Source organism: Micropterus salmoides, unplaced genomic scaffold (assembly GCF_014851395.1).
Source record: "Micropterus salmoides isolate LMB-PRFRI ecotype aquatic unplaced genomic scaffold, ASM1485139v1 Ms_hic_scaffold_8, whole genome shotgun sequence".
In the NCBI taxonomy this organism is placed as follows: domain Eukaryota; kingdom Metazoa; phylum Chordata; class Actinopteri; order Centrarchiformes; family Centrarchidae; genus Micropterus; species Micropterus salmoides.
Genome location: NW_024044570.1, coordinates 31,672,475 through 31,689,448, shown reverse-complemented (window position 1 = coordinate 31,689,448; position 16,974 = coordinate 31,672,475). Strand labels below are relative to the sequence as shown.

The 16,974-nt window shown below is 41.1% G+C and overlaps 1 protein-coding gene across 3 annotated transcripts; it reads left to right on the top strand.

Annotated features, from left to right (window-relative positions):
- Positions 1–226: 226 nt before the first annotated feature.
- ca5a (carbonic anhydrase Va) lies at positions 227–15,659 on the top strand. Of its 3 annotated transcripts, XM_038705029.1 has the most exons (8): positions 2,771–2,788; positions 4,726–4,750; positions 4,926–5,123; positions 5,981–6,099; positions 8,817–8,912; positions 9,098–9,160; positions 9,938–10,096; positions 11,678–15,659. In XM_038705029.1, the coding sequence occupies exons 1-8, from the start codon at positions 2,786–2,788 to the stop codon at positions 11,846–11,848; spliced, it is 834 nt and encodes a 277-aa protein (XP_038560957.1). In that variant the 5' UTR covers positions 2,771–2,785; the 3' UTR covers positions 11,849–15,659. The 3 variants fall into 3 exon arrangements, with proteins under 3 accessions (XP_038560955.1, XP_038560956.1, XP_038560957.1); XM_038705027.1 differs by lacking the exons at positions 2,771–2,788; positions 4,726–4,750 and adding an exon at positions 227–746; XM_038705028.1 differs by having other exon boundaries at positions 774–4,750.
- Positions 15,660–16,974: the final 1,315 nt, after the last annotated feature.

The window sequence follows — 16,974 nt, the reverse complement described above, 5'->3', positions numbered from 1 at the left end:
TCCAACGTTTAACCTTCGTTGAATAACTATGACCTGGATGACTGAGAATCTTCATAGACAATGCAGAGAATAATGCAGTTGAACCTGTCTGTCTCTGTCCATGGCCTGATGTATTAAGTCTATGCTATTACATCATTACTGTAACGCCCCTCGGAGGGGGCCGCTGATTGGTCAGCAGCACAGGAGCCCCCCCCCCCCGCCCAGAAAACAGTTTTCCTACAGCGGCTAACCTTATCATTTATTGAGGGTGTGCGCCGGCAAAGGCATTATTTGACCCGGTGAAAGTGACGCCATAGATTCAGGAGAAGCGGGTACTGGCTTTTGCGGTCACATTTTGAATGTCTGTAAAGCAGAGGTGTAACTTTAAGCCAAAGCCTGCCCCTTCCTTCGCTCCCAGGCAAACGGCAGGAAAGCAGAGAAAGACAACAGCAGCCAGGAGGGTTTGTTTTAAACAAGGCTCGTAAGTTACTGAACTTTCGTGGAGTTAAAAAGACGAAGCTAAGAGGTAGCTTCAAATAAAACAGCGCGACGACAGACGCTAAAGGACGGCGAGGCGCTTCTTGTAGCCGCTTGTGGTGACGCTGCTAGCGTTAGCTTGATCAATATGGTGACTTTCTCGTCCGTAATGAGACCCCTGGCTTCTCGGCTTCACCGACAGCTCGTCGGACACGCCAAGAGTCACCGGATAACGCCTGTCAGGAGATGCAACCTCACGGCGTGCTCAAGCAAATATGTGCTGTCGCAGAGTAAGTACTGGTGGTGCACGTGTGTTGCAGCTGTGCCGTGCACGCTGTTTACAGTTTCCCCTGCGTGTAACGTTAGACATAGCTGCTCATAATCATACAGCTTCAAAATGGATGTTTTCTAATCCCAAACATTACCGCAAACAATGGCTGTTTGTGTGTATGTGTGTGTCAGCATGGCAGCGGGTTGGTTTGTGGTCTCATTGTGGCTCAAATCCTTTGACCGTGGGTCACAGGTACCAGTTAATGGTCACTTTTGTTGTCAACTGAAAAACGTGCATTAAGCGCAGAGGAAAGCTCGGACTGGAGTTCTCCTCATCACTGGATTTGGATCAAGCACTGCTCTGTTGACTCAGCTGTGTTGAGACTGGCCTCTGGCTCCAGGTTTTCCAAACAAGCATTGAAACCCCGATCGCAGCGCCTCATGTAGGGGCCATTTGAAACCCTTTGACCTACATTTGGGCCTGTATGTTAAGTCACTACGTATGTACAGTGTCAGGGATGTTGTGGTCAAATGCACACAGAAAACTAGTGTGCCATTTAAAAATAACACCACACACATTATTTTGTGACTTTGTGTCCATCACATCTGCAGTGTGCACATCCTTTATAGAGGTTTGTTATTCACATGTCTCTGGCTGTAGCACCAAGGTAGATGATCGTTGAATTAAAATGGTTAACAGTGTACTGATAGGATGCACCTGTGGCCATGATAAAAGCGTAGCATGCTACATGAAGAGGTTGTATTTCCTTAGCATGTTAGACCTCCACCTTGTACCCACAGAATATTCAGAACACCCAAGGTTGTCTGACGAGTTCCAGAAACATCCTCACTATGCCCAGAAACACAAGCCTTGTCTTGTTTGCCATCTCATGTCAACTACAACCACAGAGTCACCATGCAAGAGAGAAAAAAGAAGAAGCTTGGAAGTGGAAATAAGGGCCAGTGCAGCAGAGGTTTTATGTTCAACCATGATAATAAGCAAGAGTTGATCTTTAACTTTAACAAGCTTGTTGAACTGGGCACTGTCTGTCCAAAGCTTTATGAAAGGGCTTTTGGTTTGGCTTTGAAGTGGTCCGCTAGAAATTGTTTCTTGTCAGTCCATTGGCCGGCACTTTGAGTGGTCCCGATGCTATTTTTCTTCAGAAAGACATTTCTGCTTTTCCCAATCCTCTGGTAAAGACACCTTACAGGAATGCAATGCAGTCATCATTTCAGCATGCATGGGTTAGGCATTGAGAACTCCGTTCCTGGAGTTGAGCCTCTCAGGCACAACTTAAGAGAGGGGACAAATAAAAACTCCTTAAGTGGGTATCTTGCCTGAGAACTGGTACTGCTTAGAAGAGAATTCCCTTAAAGTGGTTTCCAAAGTCGGTACATTGAAGCCAAAAGATTTATTTCTGTTGTTCACAAAGAAATGCTGACTCATCTCAACACGGTGTGAGATGGTCAAAGGCAGTAAATTCAGACTGTAGTGAGAAAACAACTTTTGGATGCTAATTGTGCTACACCTGCTATCGTGCCAAAACACACAATGTTCATTATTTCAGCCATTGATGTAGGTTCATATATGCTGTGAGGGTAAGTGGGTGCCATGGGGGGAAAAATCACTATAAAGGGTTGTTATGGTTTAAATATGTTTGGAAAGCACATTGTGATTTATTTTCTCCAATCTCATCTGTAGGATTGACATACTTTCTGTTGGTCATAAAAACATTGTGCTCACCAAGTTAATGGCTGAGATCCCAAAACTCTAAATATAGTCAATTTGGGGCAAGACAGTTAAGCGGTCAGATCAGAAAGGTACACTGTGAAATTATTACCCTAACTATTCGCTGTAAACATCCATCACAGTTTACAGACCAACTGCCTTGTTCAACTTTGACCTACTTGCCGTAGTTGTGCGCGCACACTTTTCTTGCACAATGAGGGATTATTACCAACATTTCAGGAAAACGGATAAACTGATTTAGATTATCTGGCTAACTGTTGGCTTATTCTGACTGCTCGTGTTTCTTGCCCTGTCGGACTCAGCAATCAAATGGTAAGTCCAGTGTAATCATGACCGAGGGAAATAAGTTTTCAACACAGAGAAATGAAGTCCAAGTTCTTATAAACTAGGTTTTAGCCTTTGAAGGGGTGTTTAAGCCAAAATACATATTTTACCTCCTACTCCTTGTGTTATCTAGTCCTGCACATAGTTTTGATCTTATCTTTCAAGGTTTTGAGATATCCACGTCTTTAGATAATCAACAGTGACACATCACTGTCAACAGTTTTATTAGGGTGTTTTTCTCCAGTTGTGGAGGATGTTGAGTAATCTTTTGAAGACCCATACTACTGCCTTTTGAATGTAGCGGTTTACAACAAATCATTTTCAACAATCAATTTCTATTGACTGATTTATCAAGGCGTACAGAAATGTTGTAGATTTTAGAAAGCATTCTTTCTGCCGTGATTTTCATTGGGCAGTATGACCAGTGCCATACTGTTTACACCAATATATTTATTATCTCCTTTCTCTATATCTCACGGTGTATTACCTCATTGGGAGCAGTGTTGCAAATCAATGTACAGGACTACTACATCAAAATACCTGATATTTGTAGGGTATTTAAATTGCGAGACTTACCAAAAAGAGACATTTACTTCTGTTTATTTTATCTATAAACCGCTTCTCAGTAAATTTACCTAAAATGTATTATGATTACATGATATATATCAAATGGTTAATGGATTACATATACTATATAGTATGAAAATCAGCTTGCACAGTGAACATCTTGTGGTTTTATTGTTATGTTAATGTTGCATGGTAACTTTCTGAAGACTTTTCAAATAGGTCGTCCCTTCCACCTGCTCCCTGCAAATTTTAATATCGTATATAAATGAATGGAAACCGTTAGCTTCCTGAAAAATAGAAAAAGCACATTCATAAATTCAAAACACTGCAGCCTACTGGCATTTTAGCCTGAGAAATGAGTGAACAGTTAGGAGTTCAGTGTTTGCTCCAGGGCACCTCTGCAGGACAAATGTTTGTTGCTGGATTTAAATCTTTGTTGCGTTTAAGGAGGTCACTATATCCACAGTAGGCAGTTCACTAATGTCTGTTCATTTTCACTATTTGTGGCTTTTATGAAGAAGACTCAGCTCGCAGACTCTTTTCTGCACACGCGCCATTTTCTGATTCAAAAAATCTGGCCATCATATGAGTGTTTCAGGAGCTCTACATTGTGGCAGTGACACACAACCTCACAGCTGACAGTTACACAGTGAATGAGTACGAATGGCTTTGCAAGCAGTTATTGTGTGTCCGTGCAATAACACAGTCAGGCGGCCAACTCCCCCAGGAGGAGCTGCTGAAATCCGATGAAGATGAAGGTCATCTCCCAGTCAGACCTGTTCAGCTTGGCTCTCAGTGGAAACCTTAAGCCCTGTGCTGGATAAATGGAGAGGAAAACATTTGACTGAATTGTTCTGTAGATCTTGGTCAGAAGAGGGAGGGATTTTATTGGGCGAATGTTGTTGGTTTTCTGGGTGGATTTCAAGAGTAAAGGAAAATTAGAAGGAGGGAGGTAGGGAAAGTGAGCGGCGTTTCGGTTAATTAGAAGTCAGGTCGGTAGTCTGACGTTGGCTGGAGCTGGCGGTTTGACCGGCCAGAGGTCCTGGCCTGATTTCCCTACTGTGGGGGGGGGAGCTGGGGGCGTGCCAGGACATTCCGCGTGTCACTTTCTGCACAGCCAGCCCACTTCTCTTATTTTGTAATTTCCTTTTAGGAAAAAAAGTAAGAGGTCTAGAAGGGAAGCACTATTGCTCTTGCTCCTTTTTCATTCAGTCCCTTCAAGGAAGAAGAAGGACAGTGTGTGTGTGTGTGTGTGTTTTTGACTTGTTTTTTTATGAGGCAACGTTGATGAAGTGAAGAGAAATTCATTCATTTTCATTCTTTGTTTTAAAATGGACTGTCTGTCCACAAAAATGCAGGAAGCAGCAGAGTACAACATGAAAAGTAGGTGTCGGCATTTTTGTTTTTAAATTTTTTATTTTTGCTTTGCATTGGCAGAAGACGCTGTAAGTTCTATCTGTTTTTACATTTCAAACATCTCTGGCTCTTCACTCTTTTTCCTTCCTCCCCTCCTCCTCCTCCTCCTGCTCTTCCTCCCTCCCGCCCTCCTCTCCTCCAGTGCATCCCATGTGGCAGGAACCCCTCGCGGTACCAGGAGGCAATCGTCAGTCTCCCATCGACATCGTTGTGCGAAAGAGCGTCTTCGATTCAGAGCTGAAGCCTCTGGTCACCAATTACGACCCAAGGACCTGCCAACAAATCTGGAACAACGGTTACTCCTTTCTGGTCGAGTATGATGACACTACAGACAAGTCCAGTAAGTTCTCTTTTGTATCTTCCTCATTATGAACTGCTGGTTTGGGAGCAAGTCAGTACTTTCCCTTTAAATCTGAAAGGAATTAAAGGAAATCTCAGCAAGGGGAATGTATGTTTTGATCTACACAAGAGGATTATCTCCTTCTTCACCCCCACCCTCGTTAAAGAAACATCCAGCAATCAATGCTACACTAAGTGTCACGTAGATCTGGTGACTGTCATGTGACTTCCATGTCTGTCCTGACCTCAACAACTACTATAAAGTCTATTGAAGGAGTTGGTAATTTTGGTATAATTACTGGGCTACACCAAAACACTGTACATAACTAAACAAAACCATCAATTAAACCTTATTTTGGTAAAATTACAAATAGTTTAAAGCTGTAAAAGTAACCACTTCATAGGTGTGTCACATCCACTCAGTCTTTGTATTATGAGCTCAGTCTGGTACAGAGAGAACAAAAAGAGGTTTATGACAGTGAAATGTTGAGAGCAGTATTTTATTACAAGGAAACAATGGACTGATCTACACATGACTGCACGTAATATAACGGATACAGTCTTAAAACGGATGTTTTTGACTACAACAACATGCAGTATCTCTGCCTTATCTGTTGGTATCTTACTGGTGTTGATAAACAGTTTACAGGTGTAATAAAACGTCCTTTTCTCTCACTATAATGTGTCTCTGATGTGTCTAGGTCAGTGTTACTGCCTGACCAACCTGTTACCCAGTAGAGGTCCTGTGTGGGATCATCTTCCACTTTTACATATATATTTTTTTTAAAATGATTTTTAAATCTGCACGAGTCAAAGTATGATGCATGGATCTACATGTGCTTTTACTTTATGCTGCAGCGCTGAAAGGGGGCCCCCTGCAAGACAAATACAGGCTGTGCCAATTCCATTTCCACTGGGGTGAGAACAATGCCTGGGGGTCAGAGCACACTGTGGACAAGAGGCTGTTCCCTGCAGAGGTACTGTGTCTGTGCTATAACATTCAGTCAGATCATCAGAACATGAAACTTAAATCATTCCTGCTGGGACATCGGGGATGCTGCATATTTTTTTATTTTTTATAAAAAACTAGGAAACAAATCTAAAATGTCAGTGTCCTCCTCCAAATGTCCTCCTCCCTCTGCTCAGCCACAAATAGTTGTGTGGGTGTGCAAAGATCTATCAGCCAATTGCACATAAATTAGTGTAAATGTTCGCCGACAAGTAATAAGAAATTGTAGTACAGAAATCCCAAGTTAGGTTTGGAGTTATTTAAAAACCAGAGAGCATTGAAAAGTTGATTTATATTTTTAAAATATGTAATGTCTTGCACAGAATGTATCTGGGTCACACTTTAAACTAAAAACAAACAAATCTAAAGGATCTGTATCAAGATTGCTTTAATGTTATGTGTTTGTTTAAAAAAATTACTATTCGATATATCGTTATCAAAACTCTCAAATATTGATACTAGAATCGGCCTAAAAAAATCCATTATCTATCGGGCTGCTGGCTGTTGCTATTATGTCACAGTTTACGGGACTGTCGTGACTCAAGACTGCAAATGCAGCCAGCTCTTATCTATTTTACTTTTATCACTGAAACTAACCTTTTTGTGCATGTTGTAAAATAGGACCAAACAATTAATTGCAATTGCGATATTATCGCAATGTGATAAAAATAGATTTTTTCATTCGCAAAGGCTGCGATTACGCTCTAGTCACATGACACCCAAGAGTAAAGCAATCTGCAGACAAAGCATCAACTTTGCACGTTATGCTTGACAGAAGCTGACACTATAGAAACTTCAGTGTCACACAGGGAGTGAAAGTAGCACCCGCGGGTAACTTGGTGGTGGGTGAAATTGTCGGGCCATCTGCCGCTTTGACGGACAGGAAAAATGCACAACAGAAACACACGTGCAGTAAGGTAAGCGTATTGTGGCAAACGGCGTCTGTGTCACACACACACACAGCCACCAGTCAGCTCTGTGAAACGGTGTTTCAAACCAAACTCACAAGTCCGAAATAGGCCCAGTCTGTCCCGAGTTACAGCCTGGTTGCTGCCAGTGTTCTGTCGATTTATGCCACCTATCGAGATGCTACTTGGCGGTTCTGAGCATGTGTATGACCCACGCCCATAAATCTGTGCAACCTTGCTGTTGGCCATGCCGTCGAGACAACTGATCGTCAGCAATATCAAAAAATAAAATCATTATTAGTCTATCAGAATACACTACCCCTGATATTTAAAATAAAAATGGAATAATATAGTATTTCAACACGCTCCCTATCTTTATGGGATTGTGTCATGCTCTGTGCTACATAGGAACAACATTGTGCTAAGCAGTGTCTTTGAAGCCACAGTAGGTACAGGACTAGACCAACGCATTACCTGTAACAGCAGAATCCTGTCATCTTTAGCTTTGTTGTACACACCCTCTGTTTCCACTGCTGGTTTAATGGAGCATGTTAAGAACAGGGGCACTGCAGTCACGTGTGTGTGTGTGTGTGTGTGTGTGTGTGTGTGTGTGTGTGTGTGCGTCATGTGACCATGACACTGAATGGAAAAAGTCAGCTATGTGTACTGCTCAAGAAAACAGGTAATGAAAAGTTAGAGAGACTAAATATATAGTTTGTCCTGTGGTTACTTTTCACATGGCCAAATAGTCTTTAAAGGGTTAAAAGAAGAAAAGAGAATGGAAGAAAACAAATCTAACACTGCACTGTTTCAACTGTGTAAATGTTGCATTACTTTGCAAACCCATTTCTTTTCTATTTATGTGTCGTGCCTGGAAAAATACTAGATTTGTATCTAGTACAAATCTTTGTATTTGTAAGCTTTATCAAGCTATGTCTATATGAGAACTTTTCCCTCCTCTGGTATAGCTGGTACCAGGCACGATTCTTTAATCCAGCTGTTTCTCCATTTCTCTTTACATCAATAAAACCAAATTTAAACATAGGCAGTGTATTTGTCCCTGAGCGGTTAGGATTTAAAACTGGTACTTTTTGGTACACGTTTGACCACAGTACAATTTCATGTTGTCCCATTAACTTTAGCACACTTATGTAACAACAGGTTCCACTGTGTGTGTGTGTGTCCGTGTGTCCTTGTTGGTGTTTGGCAAAATGTCCATGGCATTGTTATCATCACTCAGTTGGCTGTATTTGTGTCGAGTTACAGTCCTGACTTTGCAACAAATGATTATAGCTGTTGTTAAATCCACTAACCTAAATGAATTGTCCATACCCAATTGTAGAAAATTACTTGAATGTATTTATTCAGTTGTTTTTTTTTCCAGCCACAGTTTATTTTCACTGGTAGTTTGAATATGCACAAAAACATCTGCTTCTCATTTACACATGCACCCATGGGCTATAAAAAAACATCAGAATAAAAGTCAGATTTCTCCATGCAAAGCTCTACAACTAATATTGTTTTTTTGTTTTTTTTTTATCCACATCAATAACAGAGTTTGTACTGCCATTGCCTGTTTTCTGTGTCTGTTATATCTGCTGTATCTCTTTCTTAGTTTAAAAAAGGCTCAAGTGAAAAATACTTAAATAAATGTTTAAGTAAATGAACATAGTGACATTAGCGCGTTAAAGGATACATTTATTGTTTACAGTCATACACACAGACAGACTCATGGGGTGTGTGTGTGTGTGTGTGTGTGTGTGTGTGTGTGTCTCAGCTCCACTTGGTCCACTGGAACTCTGACAAGTACAGTTTGTTCGAGGAGGCAGTGATGGAGGACAATGGACTTGCTGTTATTGGAGTCTTTCTTAAGGTACATCACATATGTGAACCGAAAAATCGCTGACTGATGTGCACACATGTTTCAGTCCAGTTGATGCACAGTGTCACTGCACACACGCACATTCTGCAGTTCGTTGATGACCTGTTTGTGTGAGGGAACGTACACCACCTGGTATGTGTGTTGCATATTCTGCTTTATGTCTAATCCTCTTGCAGGTGGGAAAGAGACACGAGGGGCTGCAGAAACTGGTTGATGCTCTGCCTGCTATCAGACACAAGGTTAGTACACACACACACACACACACACACACACACACACACACACACGACATTTCACTGCTGATCTCTAAATTGTAATTCAGTGTAGTGACCAAAAGTTTTTTTTTTAAGTCAATTTAAAATCTGGGTATGAATTGTAGCAGCTCTGGAGTAGATGGTAGATAGTGACGCTCTCTAGTGGTTCAGTAGAGACCCTACAGGACAGGTCAGACAGGCCTCTCTCAGAGAACTCTTAATCTAAATGTACTGAGTACCTTTTTCACCAAGTAGCTCCAGGAACTAAACTCAGGACCAGATCTGGGACTAAAACTCATCAGCCACAATAAAATAAATTAGATCAACCACAGATTAAAACACATCTACATTTAAAATGTCCTTTTTGCATAAAGTGAGTTAAGCACACAGTCCCCTGAAGTACTGAGAAGTAAAGTGCTAAAGATCTATTACATACATTATTGTATGTAATTACTTTGCTACTGTTTTTACACATCTTAATGCTAAAACAATGTGCTTCCTAGTAGTTACTAGTCGACTTTATTTACAGGTAGTCTTTAATGGGGGGAAAAAAGCTTTTCTGAACATATGTTTATATTGGTGGTGATAGCTGACGGGAGGTCACCGTTGTGAAAAACTCACTGTGTAATACTTATTTGACATCTTTGATATTAGAAAACGATGGTTGCAGTACTTGGAAAATAGTTTCAGTCTTCTGTCATTATATCAGTCTGTGGTGTCATGCTATGGAAGTATTTATTAAATTTCTGTGTGTGTCTGTAGGGCAGTGTAGTGGAGTTTAACAGGTTTGACCCTGCCTGTCTGTTACCCACCAACACTGATGAGTACTGGACGTACCACGGCTCTCTGACTACACCTCCTCTGACAGAGGCCGTCTCCTGGATAATTATGAAGCAGCACATAGAAGTCAGCCATGACCAGGTATGTGTGTGTGCTTACCGACAATAAATGTGTAAGTACATTGGACTTGCGTGCAGATGGCCAGTAGGGCTGGCCCAAATGTCTTTTTTTTTTTTTTTTAGCTTTGAAGCTTTAATAGTAATTAAAAGCGAATAATCGAAGCTTCCCGGTCAGCTGTCCCATTATTCCGATTGTTTAAACGTGTGTTGATAAGCAGGCTGTTATTTCACGTGCTACAGCTATGTAGTTATTTCATAGATAGATGCAGAACAGCAGAAGAAGGATAAATGCCCAAGAAGTTCTGCCAATTGAGGGAGGATCGCATGGGGGGAGATGGGCTAAAGGTGGGCATGGGTGCGTAAGTCTATCTGTGTGAGAGAGAGAAATATAGAGAGAGCGCTCCGTTTATTTATTCTCATAGCGTAGGCTAACTAAGTGATTATTACCAAAATGTAGTTTTTAACATTGTTATGGCAAGGCTAGCACACTCAAGAACAAGACTAAGAAAGGGGGGGGGGGGTTAAAGGGATCGGATATTGAGCAGCACTCAGCGAGGCAGAGTGAAAATAGATGCGTGCCAAACCGGGTTGGTTGCTGCTGTACACAGCAGGGGGGACCGTAGCTGAGAGTCCAGAGTGAGAGTCTGATCCGAGCAGGTCCAGAGCAGAATCCGGGAATAGTTTAGCAGGGCGGGGGTCCAGAGAACGGGATGAGCGCCATTTCCGGTAGCGGGACAAAACAACACGTTATTATGCATAACTCACTTTTAACTTTTATTGTAGTGACTAAATGCCCTTCTTCTACAATCGGCCTAATATAATTATTTAAATGTGTTCATTATGTTGGTGTGTGTTTGTTTCCAGCCAACAGCTGATTAATTTTAAAACTTAGGAAATTTGACTGTTTTGATCTGTAATGAAATTATGCAATTGTAAAATTCCATAACTACCACACTACTGCTGTCAGTAGTTACGTTCACTGCTGTGGCTGAGGTCATGCATGTGAAAAAAATACTCAATATTTAAATCTCAAAATTGAAAATCAAATGTGTACCGGAATATTCGGGTCCAGCCCTAGTGGCCAGAAACATGACTCTAAATTAACGTTCCCTAATATTTCCCGCTGCTGAATGTGTAAATAGGCAACATTCACCATAACAAATTTTGATGGTTATATCAGATGTTGTTCTGTTGCCCCTAAGTAACCACAAAAGAAAAAAATCAGGGAATGCTGCTTTCCGCTGAGCTGAACTCCAGACCAACCATTAGAGGGCTCCTGTTGTCCTTTATTGTAAAACTCAGATCTTTCTGTAGCCTTTCTTTTAGTAGCTATTGTGCTTTTAAAGTGACATTAAAAACTGGTTCTAGAAGCTAAAGTGAGATCCACTTCAGTAGCACGACCACATTGCAACAGTCCTAATCATGTTGAGGCAGGAACAAGTTTTTCAGCATTAAGCTGAGCATAACAGCAGGTTTTGCCTCAAGACACGCAACCTATTAGTATTACACAGAGGGTAGAAGTGAATCCGCTTGTGAACATATTGTCTTAGCCTGTTTAAGATTCTTCATCCCCTTTCCTGACAGTTTCTTTTGCCCCCTTTAGCTGGCGGTCTTCCGGAGCCTTCTTTTCACCTCAGCTGAGGAGGACGTACAGAAGAGTATGGTGAACAACTTCCGTGTGCAGCAGCCTCACTGTGGTCGCACCGTCCGCTCTTCCTTCTCTCCTTTCCTACAGGAGGCGCCGTCAGCAGAAGGCGATAAGCACACCTACTGATGCTGCTGGACCCAGTACACACATCCTCTCACACAGTAACGCACACAGTGACCGTACCAATCTACATTTACTCTGTGATCAACTGTCTGAAATTTTTTTATTTTTTTTTTACTCAATTTGACTCAGAACGTTAAAATTTTCCTTAGAAGAACTTATACTTATACAGTAAACCGTTTTACGTGGAGGATGTAGGTATACTTCTGTGTCTGGGTAGAGATTTTTATTTTCTTTCTTAGATATTTCAGATTTTGGTTTGACTGTTGCAGACCAATAACCAATAAGGGATGGTTGCTGTGGGCAAAATCTGTAGTTTTACTGCTTTTAATAACATGAGTCATATTTATTATACGTTTAACATTCATTCAATTAAGGTACATGAGTGCTACACTGAGCTTCATGTAAAAACTCAACAGCACTGTGTGCTGACCACAGTCTGTTTGACAGTCTGACTTTTATCCATATAAGGCAATCACCTTGGGAGTGTGTCTCTTGAGTAGAATACATTATATATCCAATTTAATCAAATGTTTTGTACCACAGTCTCACTTTAAATTAGCTTGTTGGTTTTATCATTAATAATAATGAATAGAATAAATGTTTTCTTAATCTGTTACAAAGAAATTATACTGTATACAGTACATCTGACATTCAGAAAGATTTGTTTTATAGTATGTGACACCCAACACATACATGAGAGTTTTAAATGAACTTTAATGAGCCTTAGTTCTTCTAAGCAGAACTATTAAATGTTACTAATAGGTACAAAAATGCCAGGTTACTGTAGCACATGCCTTTTAAGAGTATTCTGATTGAAATAAGCAGTTGTCTTCCATCACTTCTTTTTAGTTGTTTTCAAGTACCATAACCGCAGTGCCTTAAATGTTCTCTGTGTGAATCACTGTTCTGTTGGCAGAGGTTCCCCAACACATCTTTGAGCATAAACAGTATTTCACTTCCACAGCTGTTCCATTATGCTATGGTTCCGGTACAGGGCTTAGTGTTTGCTCACAGTAACAGTCAAGGCTCAGGTGAATTTTGCTATATAATCCTCATTTATGTTTTTAGAATTAAAGTAAATGGATCAACTCCCACAGTGTATCGCTATGCTTCAGGAATAAGTACAGGAACATAGCAGAGGAGTTGATGTTTAAACCTGGAAATGACTCTCAGATTGACAGATTTATTTATATCTGTTGTCTTTGTTGATTTGTCTGGTTTAGTTAGTTTTGTGTTGTCTCACATTTGTCTTGACATTTGTGTGACTGAAGGCTTAGATTAAACAAATTGGTTGATCAGTTTTGAGAAAGGGTTTGAAGAGTTACAAATATTGTTGAATGAATGCTAAATATCTGTGCTGGTCTAAACTACTTCTTTATTTTACATTTTTAAAATAAAGTCAAAAGGCACAAAGGATACTACCATGAATAGCTGTGATAAATGCATAAATTATTGTAGAGGAGACTTTCTGAGGGAGTTGGATAGACGGGTGACACAGTAGGACCAACAGCCTCGTGTATCACCCCACCTGTTTAGTAGTGTCTTAACAGATATGTTAATACGGTATTGGCTTTTATTTAAAAAAAAGCCAGATACAGGGCTTTGGACTAGCTTTTGTAACTCAGTGCAGTTTGTCATTCAGGATTTCCTTCAGTGGTCTTTCTGGGGGGGAAAAAACAAGGAATGCAAAGACAGAAAATGCAGCAAAGCAAAACCAGAAACTTTGCTATCGTCAAAGCCACCAGACTCCATTGATTAAAAACAGTAATTTTACCTCGCAAAACACACAGGAGTTGCTGGTCTACCGCTGCCTCGGTCGGTTTGTTTGTTTGCATTATTGTGTGACTTTGGTGTTTTTGAAGGGTTAAAAAGTCACACAATAACACAAACTAACCAATCAAGGCAGACCAAAGAGGCTATTTTTGTCAATGCAGTCTGGTGGCTTTTACAAGAGCGATATAGCAACAAAAAGTGTCCCGCTCTTTAAACAAAGGTCTGTCTCTGTAGGGATCTTTTCTATAATGTTGTCAGACACTTATAATAACAATCTGAGCCTGTCAGTGGCAAAAACAAGCACTTTAGTGGACGTTCTGTAACGGGGCACAGTTGCCCACAAGGATTATGTTGCAGCCCTTCCTCGCTGCTGCCGACTGCAGAACACTCACTCAATACTGGAACAGTTTCAAATAATGCTGTCCCAGTTAGTCTCACAGACACAAACATGAGGGGAAAAGAGGATCCAGGTTGAAAAATACCGAAGTTACCCTTTAAAGTACACTTGATGTTCATAATCCAGAACTTATCCAAGCTCTACACTAAGGTATATGAAGCACTCCTACGTGTTGTTTGCAGATGAGGATTTTGCATCACCTAAAGAAGTCTGGCTTTTGCTTAGGCTCATGTCCAGCAGTTGTGATGGGGTGGGTGGATGTAACTATGCAGTACTGTCAGAAAGAGAGAGGTTTGAGGAAAACACAGGGAAAAGAGAGAAGAGATGGGAATGAAAGTTCAGACAACATGAAATGATCTGCCAAGTTTCTCAGGCATGTCTGATTTCACATACTTTAGGACAAGAATCTATAATTACACTGCAAACCAGAAGCGCATCAGAGGAAGCGTGTCTGGCCACGTCTAACATTATCCGTACATGAATGTGTCCATTGACATACAGTTGAGTTGAGGCAGGGGTGAGAGGTCACGGTTGTCTATATAATCCCTGAGTAACAATGCGACTGTCCAAACTGGCCTTTCCTACCCTCCTGCACCGCCACTCCCATCAGGCATACACGCCCTGCTCCATCTCCCCAGTAGGTCCTCCACTGGCTCACCATTTGAGGCCCAGCATGATATCACATATTGAATACACTAATTCATTATGATGCTATGTGATGTGCACTGAGTGACGTTAATTCATTGTGATGGCTGCTGATTCGCTAAATAAATTCCGAAGAGGCCGCAGGGGTTAGATGGCAGTAGTTGTTTTTCAAAGCAGAAATGAGATCAGAGTGTACTCGGTGTGGAGTTTGATGATGTGCAGCAGAAACACATTTGGGAATGTTATTTTTCTTTACAAATAATGCAATAAGAAATCTATTTTCAATGCATTATACTAACATGGAGACAAGGGACCCAGTACTGCCTTCATCTTATACAGCTATGTTTTATTACCATGTTTAAATCATGCACCAAGATCTGCCTTCATGTTTCATGGCATTTTACTCATGTCAAGTTACTTTTTTTTTTAATGCTCTTTTATGCCTTATTTTTTAAACAAAGTCTGTGGAAAATGTTGTCTAAATGGCCTTTTCTGTCAAAGCTAGAGTTGGTGATCTGGCATCAGAAGCCAATTTAAGATGACTTTGTTCAGAGATGGTTAAAATGTAAGATGTGGTGTCTTTCGAAGCTTAAAATCTCCCTTTTCTGGCATCTTGTCCTCACTTTTCTCCCTGTCTGCCTTTGTAAACATAGAAGTATTACAGAATGCTGTCATCATGCTGTGTTTGAGTCTCTTGGTATATCTTTCCTTGCCTCCTGTAGCTCAGTGTGATGTTTTAGCAGGTGTATGTGATGTATGCAGTACATATTTTAGCTGTTTTATTTTTCCAGTGGGCAACCGACATTCCTGCCCTGCGGGGCTGCTCTAGGCCCCTCTCCCCTCCCAGTATGCTGTGCTCCACCTGGATGACTCCTTATAGGCCCCCATCCAGCTGTGAGACCCCTGTAGAAAACCACGTTGTCACATGATTCAGATGTAAAGATGATTTAAAGAAACTGACACATTAATAGATGTATAACAATAAAATCATGTGTGATGTAAAAAATGATGTCTATCACTGTGCATTTTTTGTATTTGTGTCCCCATGACAGAAGTAGAGAAGAGGTGGTGAGTGTTTCGCTTTTTGTGTGACTGATTTTCATGACATCTGTTTAAACTTGCAGCCAAATCTGAAACGGGAGAAAACACCAAGCTGATGTCTGAAACCTTTAAAGGTGCTGCTATGTCAACTGCCTTTTTAAGAAACGTATACATCCACATTGTTCCTCCCGCAGGCCCACCTGGTCCAACGCCTCTCTAAGCACAAAGCAGAGCAGGAACAAGTTGGAAAATAAAAACTGTTGGCCACTGCCTCGCTTTCTCAACCCCCACCCCATCTCCAACGATACCTTTGAAGCCTCCCTGACAGAGAGAGGGGATGTTTGGTGGCCCCCAACCAGACGCCTGGAGGTCCTGAGGGTGGGTTGTTTACACTCTTTTATACGTTGTTACCACTGCCGGGTGTAATTTGGGTCGCCGCCTGATTCAAACTAAAGAAATGGTGATTGAAGCTTACCTCTGGGGTGTTTATTGTGCTTGGCTGCAGGGGAGAGGGGCCTGTGTCTACAGGGACACACCGGCCAGTCTCTGCTGGGCTTCCCCTGATTGTATGACTGGACAGACTGACTGGAGACCCCAAAGCTTTGAACTGTACAGCGTGTGTGATTCTAAGCATGCACTTGTGTCTTTGTAGTAGGTAAATGAGAAAACATTTTCTAACCGCTGAACGCCCTGAGAGAGAACTGAATATGTTGCTGAACTGGTAATATCAGAAAAGTCCTCTTTTCATAAAATGCTTAAACGTTCTGAAATTGGTTTCTTATTATTGGAACAAAATCACTTCTTTGGCAACACAATTTCCGTTTCTATGTATTTCTTGTTGTCAACACATCCCACAGTCTGTTTCAGAACACTTTCTGACAGCCCCAAGCCTGTTGGTTCTTACTCAAGACATAAATCTTTAAAAGGCCACAAACATAGTTTATTTAAAAAAGGCTTAATAATGTCCTTAATCAGCTGGGTAGTGACGTTTACAGAAAATGTTACTTTTATGTATTTTTTGTTGGGGACTATTTTTAGCTGCGGATTAATACACATTTGGTGCTCTAGGGAGTGTTTACAGTAGCAGGACATGATTGAGACAAAATAAATACAGTAAGTGGGTGTTCATGGTAATGAAGGAACAGGGTTACATTTTTAGCCACGTTAGTGTCGGTCATGGATCGCTGTGAAATTAAGTACTCGCTATGTGTGGTCTTACTTGCCTTAGCTTTTCATCCAGTGGCATCATCAGGTCAGAATCCTAAGTTGTCCA